This window comes from Lepisma saccharinum, unplaced genomic scaffold (genome assembly GCF_977018435.1).
Source record: "Lepisma saccharinum unplaced genomic scaffold, izLepSacc3.1 HAP1_SCAFFOLD_552, whole genome shotgun sequence".
NCBI classification, from domain to species: domain Eukaryota; kingdom Metazoa; phylum Arthropoda; class Insecta; order Zygentoma; family Lepismatidae; genus Lepisma; species Lepisma saccharinum.
The window spans coordinates 64,479-79,517 of NW_028143230.1; the positions used below are offsets into that span (position 1 = coordinate 64,479).

A 15,039-nucleotide genomic window follows, 5' to 3' on the forward strand; every position below is an offset into this window, starting at 1 on the left:
CAATTCAATTCAATTCTGTGGATAATCTCAACTATTTGCATACAATTGCTAAGATAGGATGTGAGCCAATCATGTGCGATGCCTCTTATGCCATAATGTTTTATTTTTTGTAATAGTTTTTCATGGGGTACTAGGTCGAAGGCTTTTGTTAAATCTAGAAAGAGTCCCATTTTGTCTAATGTTTCTCTTATATATTCCAAATAATGAAAGATAGCAGATTCAGTTGATTTCCCTTTGCGGAAGCCATGCTGAGTATTTGAAATAAGTTGGTGTTTTTCTAAAAATGATACAATTCGATTGTTCATGGTAGCTTCTAAAATTTTCGAGAATGGGGAGAGGAGACATATTGGTCTGTAGTTGGTTAAGTTATTTCTATCTCCTTCCTTGTATATTGGAATTACTTTTGCTTCCTTCAGCTTTTGTGGAAAAACTCCTGCGGTGAAGGACAAATTGATTATGTGGCACAGTGGGATTGCAATATATTCTTTGCATTGTTTGACAACATAAGTGGGGATTTCATCTACACTACACGACCAAGTAGGTCTGAGTTTCTGTACGATTTTTTCAACCTCCATAGTAGTTGCTGGATGCAAGTACATTGTTTGATGCACGTTCCTAATTTCTTTAAGTTGTTTGTGTTGTGACTGGTACTAGTGTTGGGGGTGGAGTACATTTTCGCAACATTTCCATAGTATTCATTTAATAATGTTGCAACTTCGAGAGGTTCCTTTACAGTCTCAGAATTATGTTGTAGTGCAATATTTTCTTTTCTTTTGCTGCCTCCATGTAGCTCTGTGTTTACAATTTGCCACATTGTTTTAGATGTATTTTCGTAATTTATGATGGTATTCTCATTGTTCATTTGCTTAGCCTTTTTTATTATTTTCCTATAGATTGACTTGTACTTCTTGTACTTGTGGAAATATGTTTCAAAATCAGCTGTGGCATCTTCATCTTTTCTGATTCTGCTTAGATATCTCATTCTTTTTCTTTTAATAATTCCAGATGTTATCCAGCAGTTCTTTTGGGTTTCTGAAGTTCTAACTTGTTTCTTGGGAAAAGCTATTTCGAAATAATAAGTGAACGTTTTTAGAAATGACTTATATGCTTCATCCATTGGACTATGAATATCACTCCACGTTTCTTTGCTTAATAAATAATGAAAATAATTAATATTTTGTTTGCTGAATGACCTTTTGCTTACAACTTGTGTTTCATTTTTGGTACTGTGTTTTGGATTAGTCACTGTGGTTGGTGATAAAGAAAACATTTGAGCTTGATGGTCAGAGAAACCTGTGTTAAATACAGATGTCTCACAATTACATAGGTGTTGGTTTATAAGTATGTGGTCAAGTGCACTTTCTGTGTATTTGGTGATTCTTGTAGGTTGCTTGACCATGTGTTCTAAATTATACATGTTAAGGAGTGTGTTTAAATTATTGTTTAGATTTCCTTTCAGAAAGTCTACATTTAGATCACCAATAATTGCTACAAGTATGTTACTCTGTTGGTAATAATTTAAGATGATATCCAGGTGTTTTATGAATATTTTTAGGTCACTGTCTGGTGTTCTATATACACATACAATAACCAGTTTATGTTTTGGTAATTCCATTACGCATGCTTCAAAATGTTTTTCTAAATTTAGATGCAAAAATTTTGTGCACTCATTTGCCTCTACGTCATTCTTTACATATATACATGACCCTCCCCTACTTATGGTTGGGCTAGCATAACTACATATGAGATTATAACATGGGATATTCATATATTTAGCGTTAAGATGCCACAGTACAGGGGGACAAAGTTGCAAAACGTTGGGGGAAGCTGCCCGGCATAACCTACAGCTGCCATGATGGCCATGATGAATAATGTGTTTGTGTTTTTACGTGCCCAAAGAAAAGTTCATTCACATGTTTCTGTTGAATAAAGTAATACTTTTTGTATTGATTTGCCAGAACGACTTTATCTTTTCAGAATTGGATGTTGAACCTCCGAGTTCTCCTAAAGCAGAGCCTCTTGAGTCAAATGTCTCACTGCCATTCATTATAGGAGCTGCTATTGGCTTGGCAATTTTTGTCGGTGCCGTTTCCATATACCTGTACCGTAGGAACTGGATTCAGAGTCCAGCACCTGAAACTCGTAAGTACAATTAGAGGATTTTGTTATTACTGAATCACCCCACACCGTAGTCATGCAGTGTAAGGCATCAGACTTTGGGCTCGGGCTATGGGACGTACGCTGGTTTGAGTCTCCTAGGCAAAAGCGTAACAATTTTTCTCCTGAGATTTCAGCCAGTCTGTGGGATCTGTGGCCACCCACCATCGTGAGGTTATTAGGTAGCTACGAATGTGTAGGAAACCTTACGATGACAACTGGGGGTTCATCGTGCTGACCACATATCACCCCGTAACTCGTTGGAAGATCTGTTGCTTTGTAGGATCAGGTGGGAGTGAGGCTGGCAGTCGGTAGGTAGGCGAGTCCTGGACGTGACCTTATTAAGTCCAACCCGACAATTTCAGATTTTCATGAAAAGTTCATTTTTTTGGTGATGATTTGGCATGGAATGACCCCATATGCATGTACATAAAACTTGTTTAAAGAAGATTTACTAATAGTAGTACAAATACCACAATTTAGTAACGTGAGACGTTGACACAAAAAATACAAGATTATATGTATTACAAGAATTTTTTCTGACTCCGAGTGCAAATGAATCTTGGCAACAACTTTTTTCTTTCTTTATTGGAACATATATATATCTATGAACTTAAGAAGAAAAAAGTTTCTGAGTGATATGTCGATTTGACACCGAGATATATATTTTTTGATGTTAATGACTGCAGGCCACCACCATGGCCTTGGCAAAGACCAATCCATGAAAAATTCTGAAATTTTAGTCTCCTATTTCTCAGTAACTATGAGGTCTACAGAAGTAAATCTTTGCATGCGTTCATACCTTGATAGTATTAAGGGATGTCATTCTGAAATTTTTCTGTGATTTGACTTGTAATCAGTCAACTATTCACATTGCATTTATGCCGTTGGTGTGGTAGCTGTATAAAAAGCCAGCACACTGTAGCATACCATGAAACAGTGGAGTATTCTGAAAATGTTGATCTGGTTTACCACAATAATTCTTATTTATTGTTTATATATATATTATGTATTAATAGAAGTAACTTTTATATATGTATGAAATAAGTTGGTTTACCATTATGAGAGAATATGCCACTGCCACGAAACATGAATGCTATTTGGTCTAGGAATTAATTCGTGCGGTTGTAACGCACACATTGAAGCTGTAGTTCAAACAAAAATACATAAATACCTTAAGAAAAATATTGTCCATCGCGAGCCACCACTTTCGCCCATCTGTCAGGCAAGTTACGGATTCCGTGGCGAAAGAAGTCCTCATCCTTTGAAGCAATCCAGTCAGAGACCCATTTTTCGATATCTTCTGAAGAAGTGAACCGCTGTCTAATCAAATCGTTATTCATGCAATCGAACAAGTAGTAGTCCGAAGGAGCAACGTCTGGTGGGGTAAAACTTCCCATCCGAGATTTTCTAAATAGGTTTTGATCGGTTTTGCGACATGTGGGCGAGCGTTATCATGTTGAAAAATTAAGTTTATCATGTCTGTTCTCCCATTCTGGTCGTTTCCTGGCCAGAGCTTGCTTCAAACGCATTAATTGTCGTCGATAACGTTCTCCATTAATAGTTTCACCCGGTTGCAGCAGCTCATAGTACACCACACCTTTCATATCCCACCATATGCACAGCATAACCTTTGCACAGTGAATATCTCATTTCGGTTGTGATGGACCTGGTTCACCTGGCTTCACCCAGGCCTTTTTTCTTTTCGGGTTCTCGTAATGGATCCACTTCTCATCGCCAGTAACAATGCGATGCAAAAACCCCTTTCTTTTCTGTCTTTGAAGCAGCAATTCGCAAATGGTTTTTCGTCTTTCAATTCATGTGGAACCCAATGTGACATCTTTTGAATCATTCCCATGGCTTTGAGGTGTTTGGAAACTGTTGTTTGATCAATGCCTAATGCTTCTGCAAGTTCTTCCTGCGTTTGACACGAATCCTGATCGAGCAATGCTCTCAATTCTTCGTCTTCAAATTTTTTTGGCTGTCCAGGTCGCTCTTGGTCTTCCAGGCCGAAATCACCACTTCTAAACCGTGCAAACCACTTCTGACACGTTCGCTCAGCTAGCGCATGGTCACCATACACTTCCACCAAAATACGATGACTTTCGGTAGCACTTTTATGCATGTTAAAGTAATGAAGCAGAACACCCCGCAAAAACACTTTATCTGGCACGAACTGCACCATGTTCAGTTGACTACAAAATGCTGTTGTTGATGCGTCAATCAACTGCCCTATACTACGAACGATGCGCGCTGACAGGAGTTTTCAACGCATGTGTGGATACACGGAACTGTGGGACGATACGCTCGTTACGCCATCTCTTGTCCAGGCTCACGAATTAATTCCTAGACCAAATACTCTATTTTTTAGACTTCATGATTGTCACTTCCAGGACTAAAACTATGACTAGGTCAAGTAAGTCATTAGGTAGCTGAGATTTTCTTGTTTGTTTACACAGTGGTTGATTAATCAGGTTCTCTCATGGGTAGACCACATTTATTCTATGGGAGCAAGTCAATAATTATGCACAAAGCAGTTATATTTGCATTTCTGTTGACAGATCACGTTATTTCACACATGGATGGAAACAGTCACAATTTTCTCTTATGTACGAGGGGAAGTCATTAAATAATGGGAATTTTATTCTAAACTTAATGTATTCTCCTGCACATTAGCTCATACAACATGGCCGCTCCACTGTTGATTCTACCATAGAAGAGCTACGAAGTGTTATTTGTTTTTTGTGGGCAGAGGGAGTGAAATCTACAGCAGAATGAAAGTTCAGTTTCTAAAAACAGAAGACAAAATATCAGTGATGAACATCGGAGTGGGAGGCCAATTTGCATGGCAAATGATGCAGTGAAACAGTAGATCAACCAGCAAATCCATTAATTTAGTACACTCTCCCCTGACTTAAACAATTGTCTCTGTACTGAACCTTCATTCTGCTGTAGATTTCAGAAAAAATGAGTAACACATACAGGGGATGGACAAAAATATGGAAACACCACGACATCGGAACGGGTGATATTGATGGACTTTTTCCACTTGAAATCGGATGCGGTGCGACATTCTTTTGTTTTGCACCATGAGATAGGACTGGTAGGAGTCGACAGTTGCACTGTAGATAGCATGCAGTGGATACTGAATCATGGAGCTGACAGTGTTTCAAAGAAGGCAAATTTTTGGTGCCTGCCTTGCAGGGGCCTCTGTTACCACAGTAGCCATGTTATTTGGCATATCGAGAGGGACTCTGTCCAAGATCATGATGACATAAAAGTGTGTCCGGAAAGACATCATCAGATAAACACCTCCGTGGACGAAAATGTACACTGCGTGACAGAGACAGACGGACACTGAGAAGGATTGTGACCATGTTTTGCATGAAGAATGGTGCAAGATCCCATTATCCACCACCCAGGACTTGTATTTGTCCATTCCTCAGAGACTGCAGGCCGTTTTGGAACCAAAAAGCGGTCCTGCACATACAGAATTCCGGCTTTCCTTCGCAGGTGTTTCCATATTTTTGTCCATCCTGTAGATGATCTTCTACGGTGCAAGTCAACAGTGGAGTGGCCATGTTGTACAAGCTACTGCGCAGGTGCATACTGCTTGATCGTCATTCACATCTTTATGGTCTGTTGCCAAGGAACCATGTTCAGTCCCAAAATACAAAATTTCGTTGTGCATAAATCTCCATATAGTTTAGAATAAAATTCCAGTTATTTAATGACTTACCCTTATAAATTGACACCCAAGTCATAGTTTTAGACATCTCAGTGTGATTGCATATTTTTAGATGTCACGGGGAGGAGGGTGACTGCTCTTTCCACCCTCCCCATGCCTCTTCACTTATAAACATCCATTTTGTTTTCCATATACAGCTGCAACGCCTCATAAGCTGAAAAGCAATGATTTGAAGGTTCTTTTGGTTTATTCACATGATTGTGAACCATACATGGAACTAATGAAAACTTTCAGAGAGGTCCTCAGGGAAAGATGTTCTTGTGAAGTAAGTTTAAAAGTGTTGTTTTCATGTTGAAATTAGACATATTTAGAACTTAGTTTTGAGAAGTAGTGATTGAACAAACTTATAAATAAATAAGTCAATACTATTAGTAGTTACTACCATTACTGAATAACAACTAGGGTGTGGTTTTTGGCCTTTAATATTGCTTTGTACAGGATGTCCCACATAAAACTGGGATGCATCATATGTATTTTCATTACAGGCGTAGCAGTTTTACCCTGTAGTAAAACATAGTCTTTCATGTTTTAAGTTTGTGTTGTGGTGTTTCTAGCCCTAAAATGCATTTTTATAGTGACTATTTTACTTAATTGTGCCTATAAATGCTTATTCTGCTTACTTCATCTTTTCTTGTGCCTTTGTCTTTGCCTACATTGAAGAAGATAAGCTTTTGTATATGTAGACTGACACAAGTTCTTCGTGCCAGAATTACTTTGACGATTTTCCGCAAAGGTGAATTTAGGTCAAAACTGTATTAATAGTTGGGAATTAATTGTTAATGCACTTTATGTGTAAACTGTAAAGCCAAATTGTAATGATAATACAGGATTGCATTGGAAGAAGAAAATTGAAATAAGTTCACGCTCAATGCTTATTTTAATGTATTTTTTTTTTATTAGAGGGTGCCTATTTTAATCATTTTGGTGCCTATTTGAGAGGTTTTTAAAGCCTATAAATACATACGCTAATAATAACAATAAACTTAAAATTTTAAACACACATTGTACTGTTAATAACTCTAGTAAACAATCGTTACTTGCAGGTTTATGACTGTTTTGATTGGGTGCTCTTTGATGAAATCAGTACAAGCCCAATGGAGTGGATGGAGATGTGTCTGGATGCCAACAATATGAAGATTGTCCTCGTGGCTACGGAGTTGAGTTACTTGAGGCAAAGCGCAATGCTCTGTCACAAGAGAATAAATTTCACTAAGCCTCACACTTTTGACAATCTCTTTTCCTTCGCACTGAAGTCGATTACAGTAGGAATGTGCCAGAATGACTATAACAGGGTCTTTGTAGTGAGGTGAGATGTGGATTTGTGTGTGTGTGTGTGTGTAGTTTATTTGTATCCATGTTTTTGTACAAAAACTGTACATGGTAATATAGGACATGTCATAAAATTTCTACTAATGGATCCAGTTGCATGTTCTGTAAATTTGGCCTGGTTTACCCCAACAATTCTTATTTATTGTATGTATTTATTATATACCCAATCTACTCACAGCGAAAGCCCACCATTTCCACGGTTCAACGGACATCACTGTATGTCATGTTGCCATGTTCACGTACATCTTTACTCTACTGAATAAAAATCTGTTTCGCAATGAGAACTGACAATGATATCATCATACTTTGTTGTTTCCTGCCTCTGGCTGGGTCGGCATAGAAGTCAAGCCTCTCCATTTTTTTCCTGTTCTTCCACCACTCCTCTCTTTCCACAGTGTTCCAATCTTGTCCTCTTCTCCTAACACTCCCCTATCTGTTCTTTCCACCGACATCTTCGTCTCCCCCTTTGGCCTTATCCCCACCTCTTGTGCATGGTAAGCTCTTACTGGTAGTCTTTCTGCATCCATCCTCTTCATGTGTCCAAACCATCTCATCTGTGCCTGATCTATCCTGTCCTGAATCACCACCACACCCATTGTCTGTCAGATCTCCTCATTCCTTATTCTATCCCTTCTAGTCTTCCCCAATATACTCCTTAAAAATTTCATCTCCACTGCCTGCATCTTTCTTTTGTCTCTCTCTGTCATTGTCCAAGTCTCAGCTCCGTACATAATTATCGGCACATAGTTTGTGTTACATATTACCTTCTTGCATTTCATAGGTACATCCTTGTTCCATAATGCTTTCATATAGTCCACCACCCATTTGTCCTCTTCTGTTTGCCTCCTCATCTAATCTTCCACTTCTCTCAATTATGCTTCCTAGATATTTGAAGCTCTCCGCTACCCTCAACTCTTCCGTGTCAATCTTTATTCTTGGTTCATTTCTGTTTCTTGTTGTTGTTAGCATCTCGCTCTTTTCTGCACTGAATTTCATTCCTGCTCTTCTGATTTCCTCATTCCAACTATCAAGCTGTCTCTGTACTTCTTCTTCCCTGTTCCCAAATATTACTAAGTCATAAGCAAACCACAGGGCCTTCATTTCCTCCTCTCCTATCTTCTTCCCACCTCTTCGTTAATTGCATCCATTGTAATAATGAAGAGCATTGGGGAAAGAGCACTTCCCTGTTTTAGTCCATTACTTATACTGAACCACTCTGTTCTTCCCACTGGCATCTTCACACAGCTCTGGTTGGCCTTGTAGACAATGATAATGGATTTTAAAAAGAAGACCAATATTGTACAGGTATTTGTAGGACTACCCAATACTAAGAAAAAGTTGTTTCTCAAAATTGATAAGAATGGTTTTTTGACAAATTTTAAAAATCTGAAAATTACAAATTGTGTATAAAACCTTTTTGCCCACACCACACTAAAATTTCATCATGATCGGACCACCTGTTTCTTATTTATAGAATTTCAGAGAGAGCGATGGTTTGCAAAAAAAATGGCCCTTTTTTGTTCTCATGATTATAAAAAATATAAAGCACACTCGAAAAAAAATGGTTAGCATAGATTAACGCAGAATTGATTAAGCTAAATTTTGATGTAACTTTTTCCTTGTAGGTCTACTGGTTAATTTTTAATTGCAGTCTAAAACTCTAGTATCTATAATTTTTAATCCGACAGTAGATTAATTAGATGCAATAGAAATAAAACAACATAACAGGCATGCAAGTAAAACAAAAACATAAATCTAAGAACTTCAAAAATTTTGCAATTTTCTATATTTTTTATAAAATCTCCCTATTTATGTAAATTAGACCTAGATTTTCCTGCACCAAGGGAAATTTCTCTTCCTTTAGCAACACTGTATCTGCCAAGAATGGCACAGATAGCAGGAAGGGGCAAGCAGTTTTCTCCTGCCAACGCAGTTTACAGTCAGTGGAACTGACCTGAAGGTTGCATGCTTTTAAATAGCCACTTGCTTCGTCTGCCTTGCCATTCCTGTGTACAATTGGGGAGGAAACACGTTCGTCAGAAGTGTGTGACGAAGAATGATCTGGTGCACACAAACCAATCTTTAGGTTCTTTAAATAATTTACTTAAATTCTGGTTTAGATGCTTGTTTTAATGGTGTCAAAAATTTAATGAGCAATTAGCCATACATTAAAGCTAAATGTATGGGTAATTGCTCATTAAATTTTATGCAACGTTTAAAAATATGTGAAAATAAAGTTGATTTACCTGTAGTAACATGGAGAATTATACACATATAAAATATTTTGCCAAATTCGGCCTTTCTCAGATATCATGATTACAGAACGATCTCACTGAAAATGTAACTTGCATACTTGATCATAAAACTTTTACATTTTGACACCTGATAAGAGAATTTTCTACAGGTGCCATGTATTTTTGTATTCTGCTAATAGAATTCTGTCATCTCTTTATAGATTTGATGGTTTCACGGATGAGGAATATCTGTACAAATATATAAATCCATTTCTTCGGTTCGTCTTTCCACAGTCCATAGAAGAACTCTTCGAACAGATATGCCCAGGGTATGTACACACTAAAAATATTTTTAGTTTTAAGCCAAGAGCATATGCAAGGGGGGGAGGGCTGCAAATCATGTCAAATGAAAAGTTGAGGAAACATCAAGTTGCATAAATATTTTGGGGAATTATAAATTTTAATTAATGAGAATTTATTCTGTGATGTATCGAATAAAATCATTTATGTTCTGCATTGCTGTCAAGAAATATTGAATGGATGAACTGCTCCTTTGTGTCTGTCTCATCATCATTTTCATCCAGTGGCGGCAATTTGGAGGGGGGGGGCAAATGCCCCTGCACTATGCTAAACCTTATCTACAAACGGAAATATACTGTCTTTGCCACCTCCCCCCCCAGTTTTTGAACACAATTGCCGGCACCGTTTTCATCTAATAATTATTGATCTTCACGGTCATCATTAGACTTTTGTGATATAATGTATGAAAAATACAACAAATTCAAATGCATTGATTAATTTATTTTATTTTACTTTGCTTTTCTGCCACTTTTGGCTAATCGCGAAGATGAACATGAATGATATGACAACATTGCCGAAGGGACACTTACAAAGAACATCCATGTCCAGGCCAGGATTTAAACCTGGGACCCCCGGTATTCTAGGATGCTGTGTTAACCTCTCTGCAACGGAGGTCGGCACAAATTCAAATGTGAATGAAAAAGTACACTAATGAGTTGAGAAATTGCTGTTCCTGTTAGCCCCAGCAGACTAGTATTTATTTTCTCCATTCTGAATGAAATTAAAAAGTTGTTCAAAATATTAATTAATATTAGTTTGTAAGTATATGCATCAATTTATCATTGGTATCGCCAAAACTGCCGAGATCCAGAATCAAAACATGTTACTTTCAGGGCACCCTGCTCCATAAACGGCCTACACTGAGAGAGTTTAATTAAAACATACAAGAATTACATCAGAATATTAAAATGCAGTTTAGTTTTTGCCCGAAAGTGGTACAAAAAGAAACTTCGAATTTTGCATAATTTCTTGTATCATTAGACTCAACGAAATTGTCACGTGGCATTTTTGTGGATCCCGTGATACAATTAATTCAAGACTTCTTGCATTGAGAAACAAAGCATAAAAATCTAAATTATAAAATAATTACTATAAAGACTAAAATGCCTATCAGTAAATAAATACTGATACCAGCTCAGCTGTACTTTTAATGCATAAGAGTCTACCAGATCGTAACATTTTTAATAAAAATTGTCTTTTTAAATTAGGGAAAGTTCTGTTTTTCTTTTTGCCCTTGAAATTTAGAAAATACGTTGAATTGTAATAATTTGTGCGTAACTGAGTTGAGAATCTCTTTACATGGTTTATAATCATTACAGGTCGAAGAACCGCTCTGATGGGACGGATACGGCTACAATGAAAACTCGGTTGGAAGAGTTGGTGAAATTTAAGAAGCACAATCCACACTATTTGAGAGAGTTGATAGCTGGCAACGAGCAAATCATAGCATCTCATTATAAAATGTTGAATGAAATAAAAGTAGTTTGAATGGCTAATCTAAGCAAAAGAAGAAAGTTGGAATTGCAATACTGTACCTGAGCTTATGGTCTTTTGAACTGTTGAGAGATCTGTGATATTTTTGTGCGAGATAAGTGATGAAATATTTAAAAACTAATTATAAGCTGGTAAATGGGGACAGGACACTGTACTTTGGACTAGTACTTATAATCTAGTTTTAAACTTTTATTTTACGTAAAGATATGTGTGGTTAGCTCACTCAAAACTTGTGAATGGAAATTTGAGAATGTGTAAAATGTGCAGTATTGGCCATATTATTGGACTTGTTAGTTGTAAAAATGAAACACAGATTAACTCACTTTACGTACAGAAATTTGACAGATTTAATGTTTTGTGATACACATTGCATTGTTATACACACTGCAAGTACTGTTAGTACTTCGTATGACCACCTTTGGCTCCTTTTGAGCCCATTTTAATCCTTGTTTGTGTACAATTCCTTTTCACTCTTTTTTTCTAAACTTCAAACCATGTGGTTTATGAAATTACGTGTTGCTCCGAAAATAAAAATAAAGAACACCCTTACAACAACCAGAATTAATATTATTTCCTGTTATAACCAAAAAATAGCATAAATAACACGGTAAACAATGTACATATTGTTTGAGGTATTTTTGCGAATATGCAAAGAATCATGCTGCCATATATTCTTGGGACACAGTAAAAGAAAGGATTGTGGGGAAACAAGATTATATCGAAGCAGACAAACAGTTTAATCCCATAAAAAGTTATAACAACCGTTAAATATATTTAGTGAGAACACTTTCAAAACAAGGAAATATGCTTTTTTGTAAGGAGTCCAATAATTTAGCCAATACTGTAGGTCTGTAGTTTCTTCTTGTCAAGAATTTTATGCATATTTCGTTAATATTCTTTATTTTAGTATGAGATACTTTATTTTTGTGTTATAATTGATGTTTAGGTTTTTCATGTTGTTGATAAGAAACAACAAAACTAGTACAAGATAAGCTTTATCTGTTGTTAAGAGGAATGGATGTTTATGCCATTGTTAGCTGTTGTTTTTGTTAAAAATGTGTGTTTCTTATAAATGTTAGAGATGGAAATAGCTAATTGGAAATAATTCTGTTAATCAGTAAAATCGTCGAAAATTTTATGAATGAAAATGTCATTTTTTTTAGCACACATTGATACATGCATATTCTTTTTTACTGTCATGGCAAGTTGTACCCAGCCTAATAACTCCCTTTATATTTTACAGGAGGGTGTTAAGGGACTTTTTGAATCACCCTGTAGTTTGTTAAAATAATAATTTGATCTCCACGTTTGAGTTTGTTTCTTTGCTTAAAGTGCCTCAGAAATAGACAAAACATTATCAAATTCAGAAAATTTCACGCCATTTGAAAGTTTATACCAGTGGGAAATTACGAGCCTGATGCAGTGAGGAGAAAGATATTGAATTTGTTTTAAGCCCACATTACATACAGAAAGGCTAATCGGGAATGGACAAGCTCCAAGTAGGATATGAATCACACTGTACCTCCACTGGGTATTGAACCTGGGATTCCTTCATTACAAGGTGATGACGTTATCTCTAGTGCATCGGGGAAGCCAGGAAAAAATATTTCAAGGCAGTACTGATGCCTAAAATTGTAGCAATTAAAAAGTTATTCAACAGATCAAGTAAAAATAATATAGGATAGTATTCCATGTCAAAGTGTCCCTGAATGTGAAAAATATTCTTGTCAGTATTGTATTTAATATAGTATGCAGTGCATTTAGTTAACATGGTGGCTGTAAAAATAATTTTCCATTCCTTCTGTATATTTTGTTTTTATTCCTTCTTGAAGACAGTAGATGTTTCAAAACACCTATTGATCTACTGAAAGCAGTGAACAGAATTTTAAGCAGGGTGGGGGAATTCCACATCATCCCTTTTAGTAATACAGCTCTGGACCCAGCCTCTTTTAGTCCTCCATAACACCCTCAGATTCCTCTTTGCATTAGTTTGTGTACCCCCCCCCCCCCCATGATAGATGCGAATACATCAATGAAAAATCTGATTCTTACGTTTCATCAATTTATATCAGGTCAGTGCAAAATTAGTTATAAGTGCTGGCAAATTTTGTATTGGTATTCAATGTAGTTGGTAAAATTGTCATGTACATTCCGAAATAATGTTAAGATGTTGAGTAAATTCTAAGATCTCATGCAGTTAAGTACTTCCCTTCAGAATCTGTATATATGTTATTGTTTATTAAAGATAAATAATGCATGTTTATTTGTATTAATATCTTCCAAAATTACGAAGATGCAAACATGAAGTATGTAAAACAAGAGAATATTTTTTCATAAGTATTTGAAATAGTGCTGTGTATTATTAGATATTTCTACAAATAAAAATACACTGTATACAATATATATATATATATATATATATATATATACACACAGGAATACCCATGGCCTCCGTGCCACGGAATCATTCCTTAACAGCCGACCCAAACCCCACAATCCCAGCACTCACTTCCTGATACAACTAGCCAACCTTGTACTTACCTGCAACAACTTCTGCTTCGGTGACCAACATTACCTGCAGATACGTGGCACAGCTATGGGTACCCGCATGGCCCCCTCTTATGCCAACCTGTTCATGGGCAGGCTGGAACAGGAATTCCTTGACTCCCAGCAACTGAAACCACTCCTCTGGCTAAGATTCATTGATGACATTTTTCTCCTCTGGACACATGGCGAACCCTCCCTCACAACATTCCTAAACCGACTAAATGAGTTCACCACCCTCAAATTCACCTGGTTCCACTCCAAAGACCAAGTGACCTTTCTCGATGTGGACATCCACATTGCGGGAGACCACTTGGAAACATCCATACATATCAAACCAACCAACCACCTCCAGTATCTCCACTACTCCAGCTCACACCCCTACCACACCAAAAAAGCCATCCCATTTTCCCTTGCCCTCAGAGGCCAGCACCTCAACTCATCCCCCTCATCCTGCCAAAACTACAACCTACGCCTGCACCAAGCCCTAACCAACCGTGGCTACCCCTCCACCCTCATCAACAAACAAATCACTAGAGCTAACTCCCACAACCGCACCAAACAACCCAAAACCAACCCTCCAACTCTGATCACCCAATACCACCCTCACATTACGAAAATCAGATATACCCTCCAATCCCTCCTCCCCATCCTGCACAGTGATCCCGAGACCAGAGACATCTTTTGGGAAAAACCTAGGGTCGTCTTCCGTCGCCCCCCCAACCTCCAAAACATCTTGGTCCGAAACACCCCCACCCCTTCCCCCAGCCCACAGGTGCAACAAACCCAGATGCAAGACCTGCCCCATACTCATCACCTCCCCCACCCTCCTGATCCCTACAGGGGCAGGTGAGTTCACCCTAAGGGCACCTGCCACTCATCCAATCTAATTTACACCCTCATCTGTCAAATCTGCGGCAACTTCTACCTAGGCGAAACCTCCACCCCCTTGAATCTAAGGATAAATAATCACCGTTCCTCCACCCAAAACTCCGATTTCACAGTTGCCATCCACACCAACAGCCATAACACCACCTTCAATAACTGCTTCCGTGTTGCCATCATCCACCTTTTACCCCCCCCCCCCGCTCTGACACATCTTTCTGCAGGCGATGGGAAAGGGCCTATATAGCAGGCATGCACGCCACTATACCCCCCCCCCCCCCGGACTCA

The 15,039-nt window shown here is 37.7% G+C and overlaps 1 protein-coding gene across 2 annotated transcripts in view; it reads left to right on the plus strand.

Moving 5' to 3' along the window:
- Positions 1-13,695, plus strand: part of LOC145983018 (uncharacterized) — a 58,745-nt gene extending 45,050 nt beyond the window's left edge. For both annotated transcript variants that reach the window (XM_083116297.1, XM_083116298.1), the window contains exons 10-14: positions 1,978-2,142; positions 6,043-6,170; positions 6,949-7,211; positions 9,690-9,797; positions 11,148-13,695. In XM_083116297.1, the coding sequence (XP_082972423.1) occupies positions 1,978-2,142; positions 6,043-6,170; positions 6,949-7,211; positions 9,690-9,797; positions 11,148-11,316 (833 nt within the window). In that variant the 3' untranslated portion in view covers positions 11,317-13,695. The remainder of the gene's footprint in view (positions 1-1,977; positions 2,143-6,042; positions 6,171-6,948; positions 7,212-9,689; positions 9,798-11,147) is intronic.
- The last annotated feature ends 1,344 nt before the right edge of the window (positions 13,696-15,039 follow it).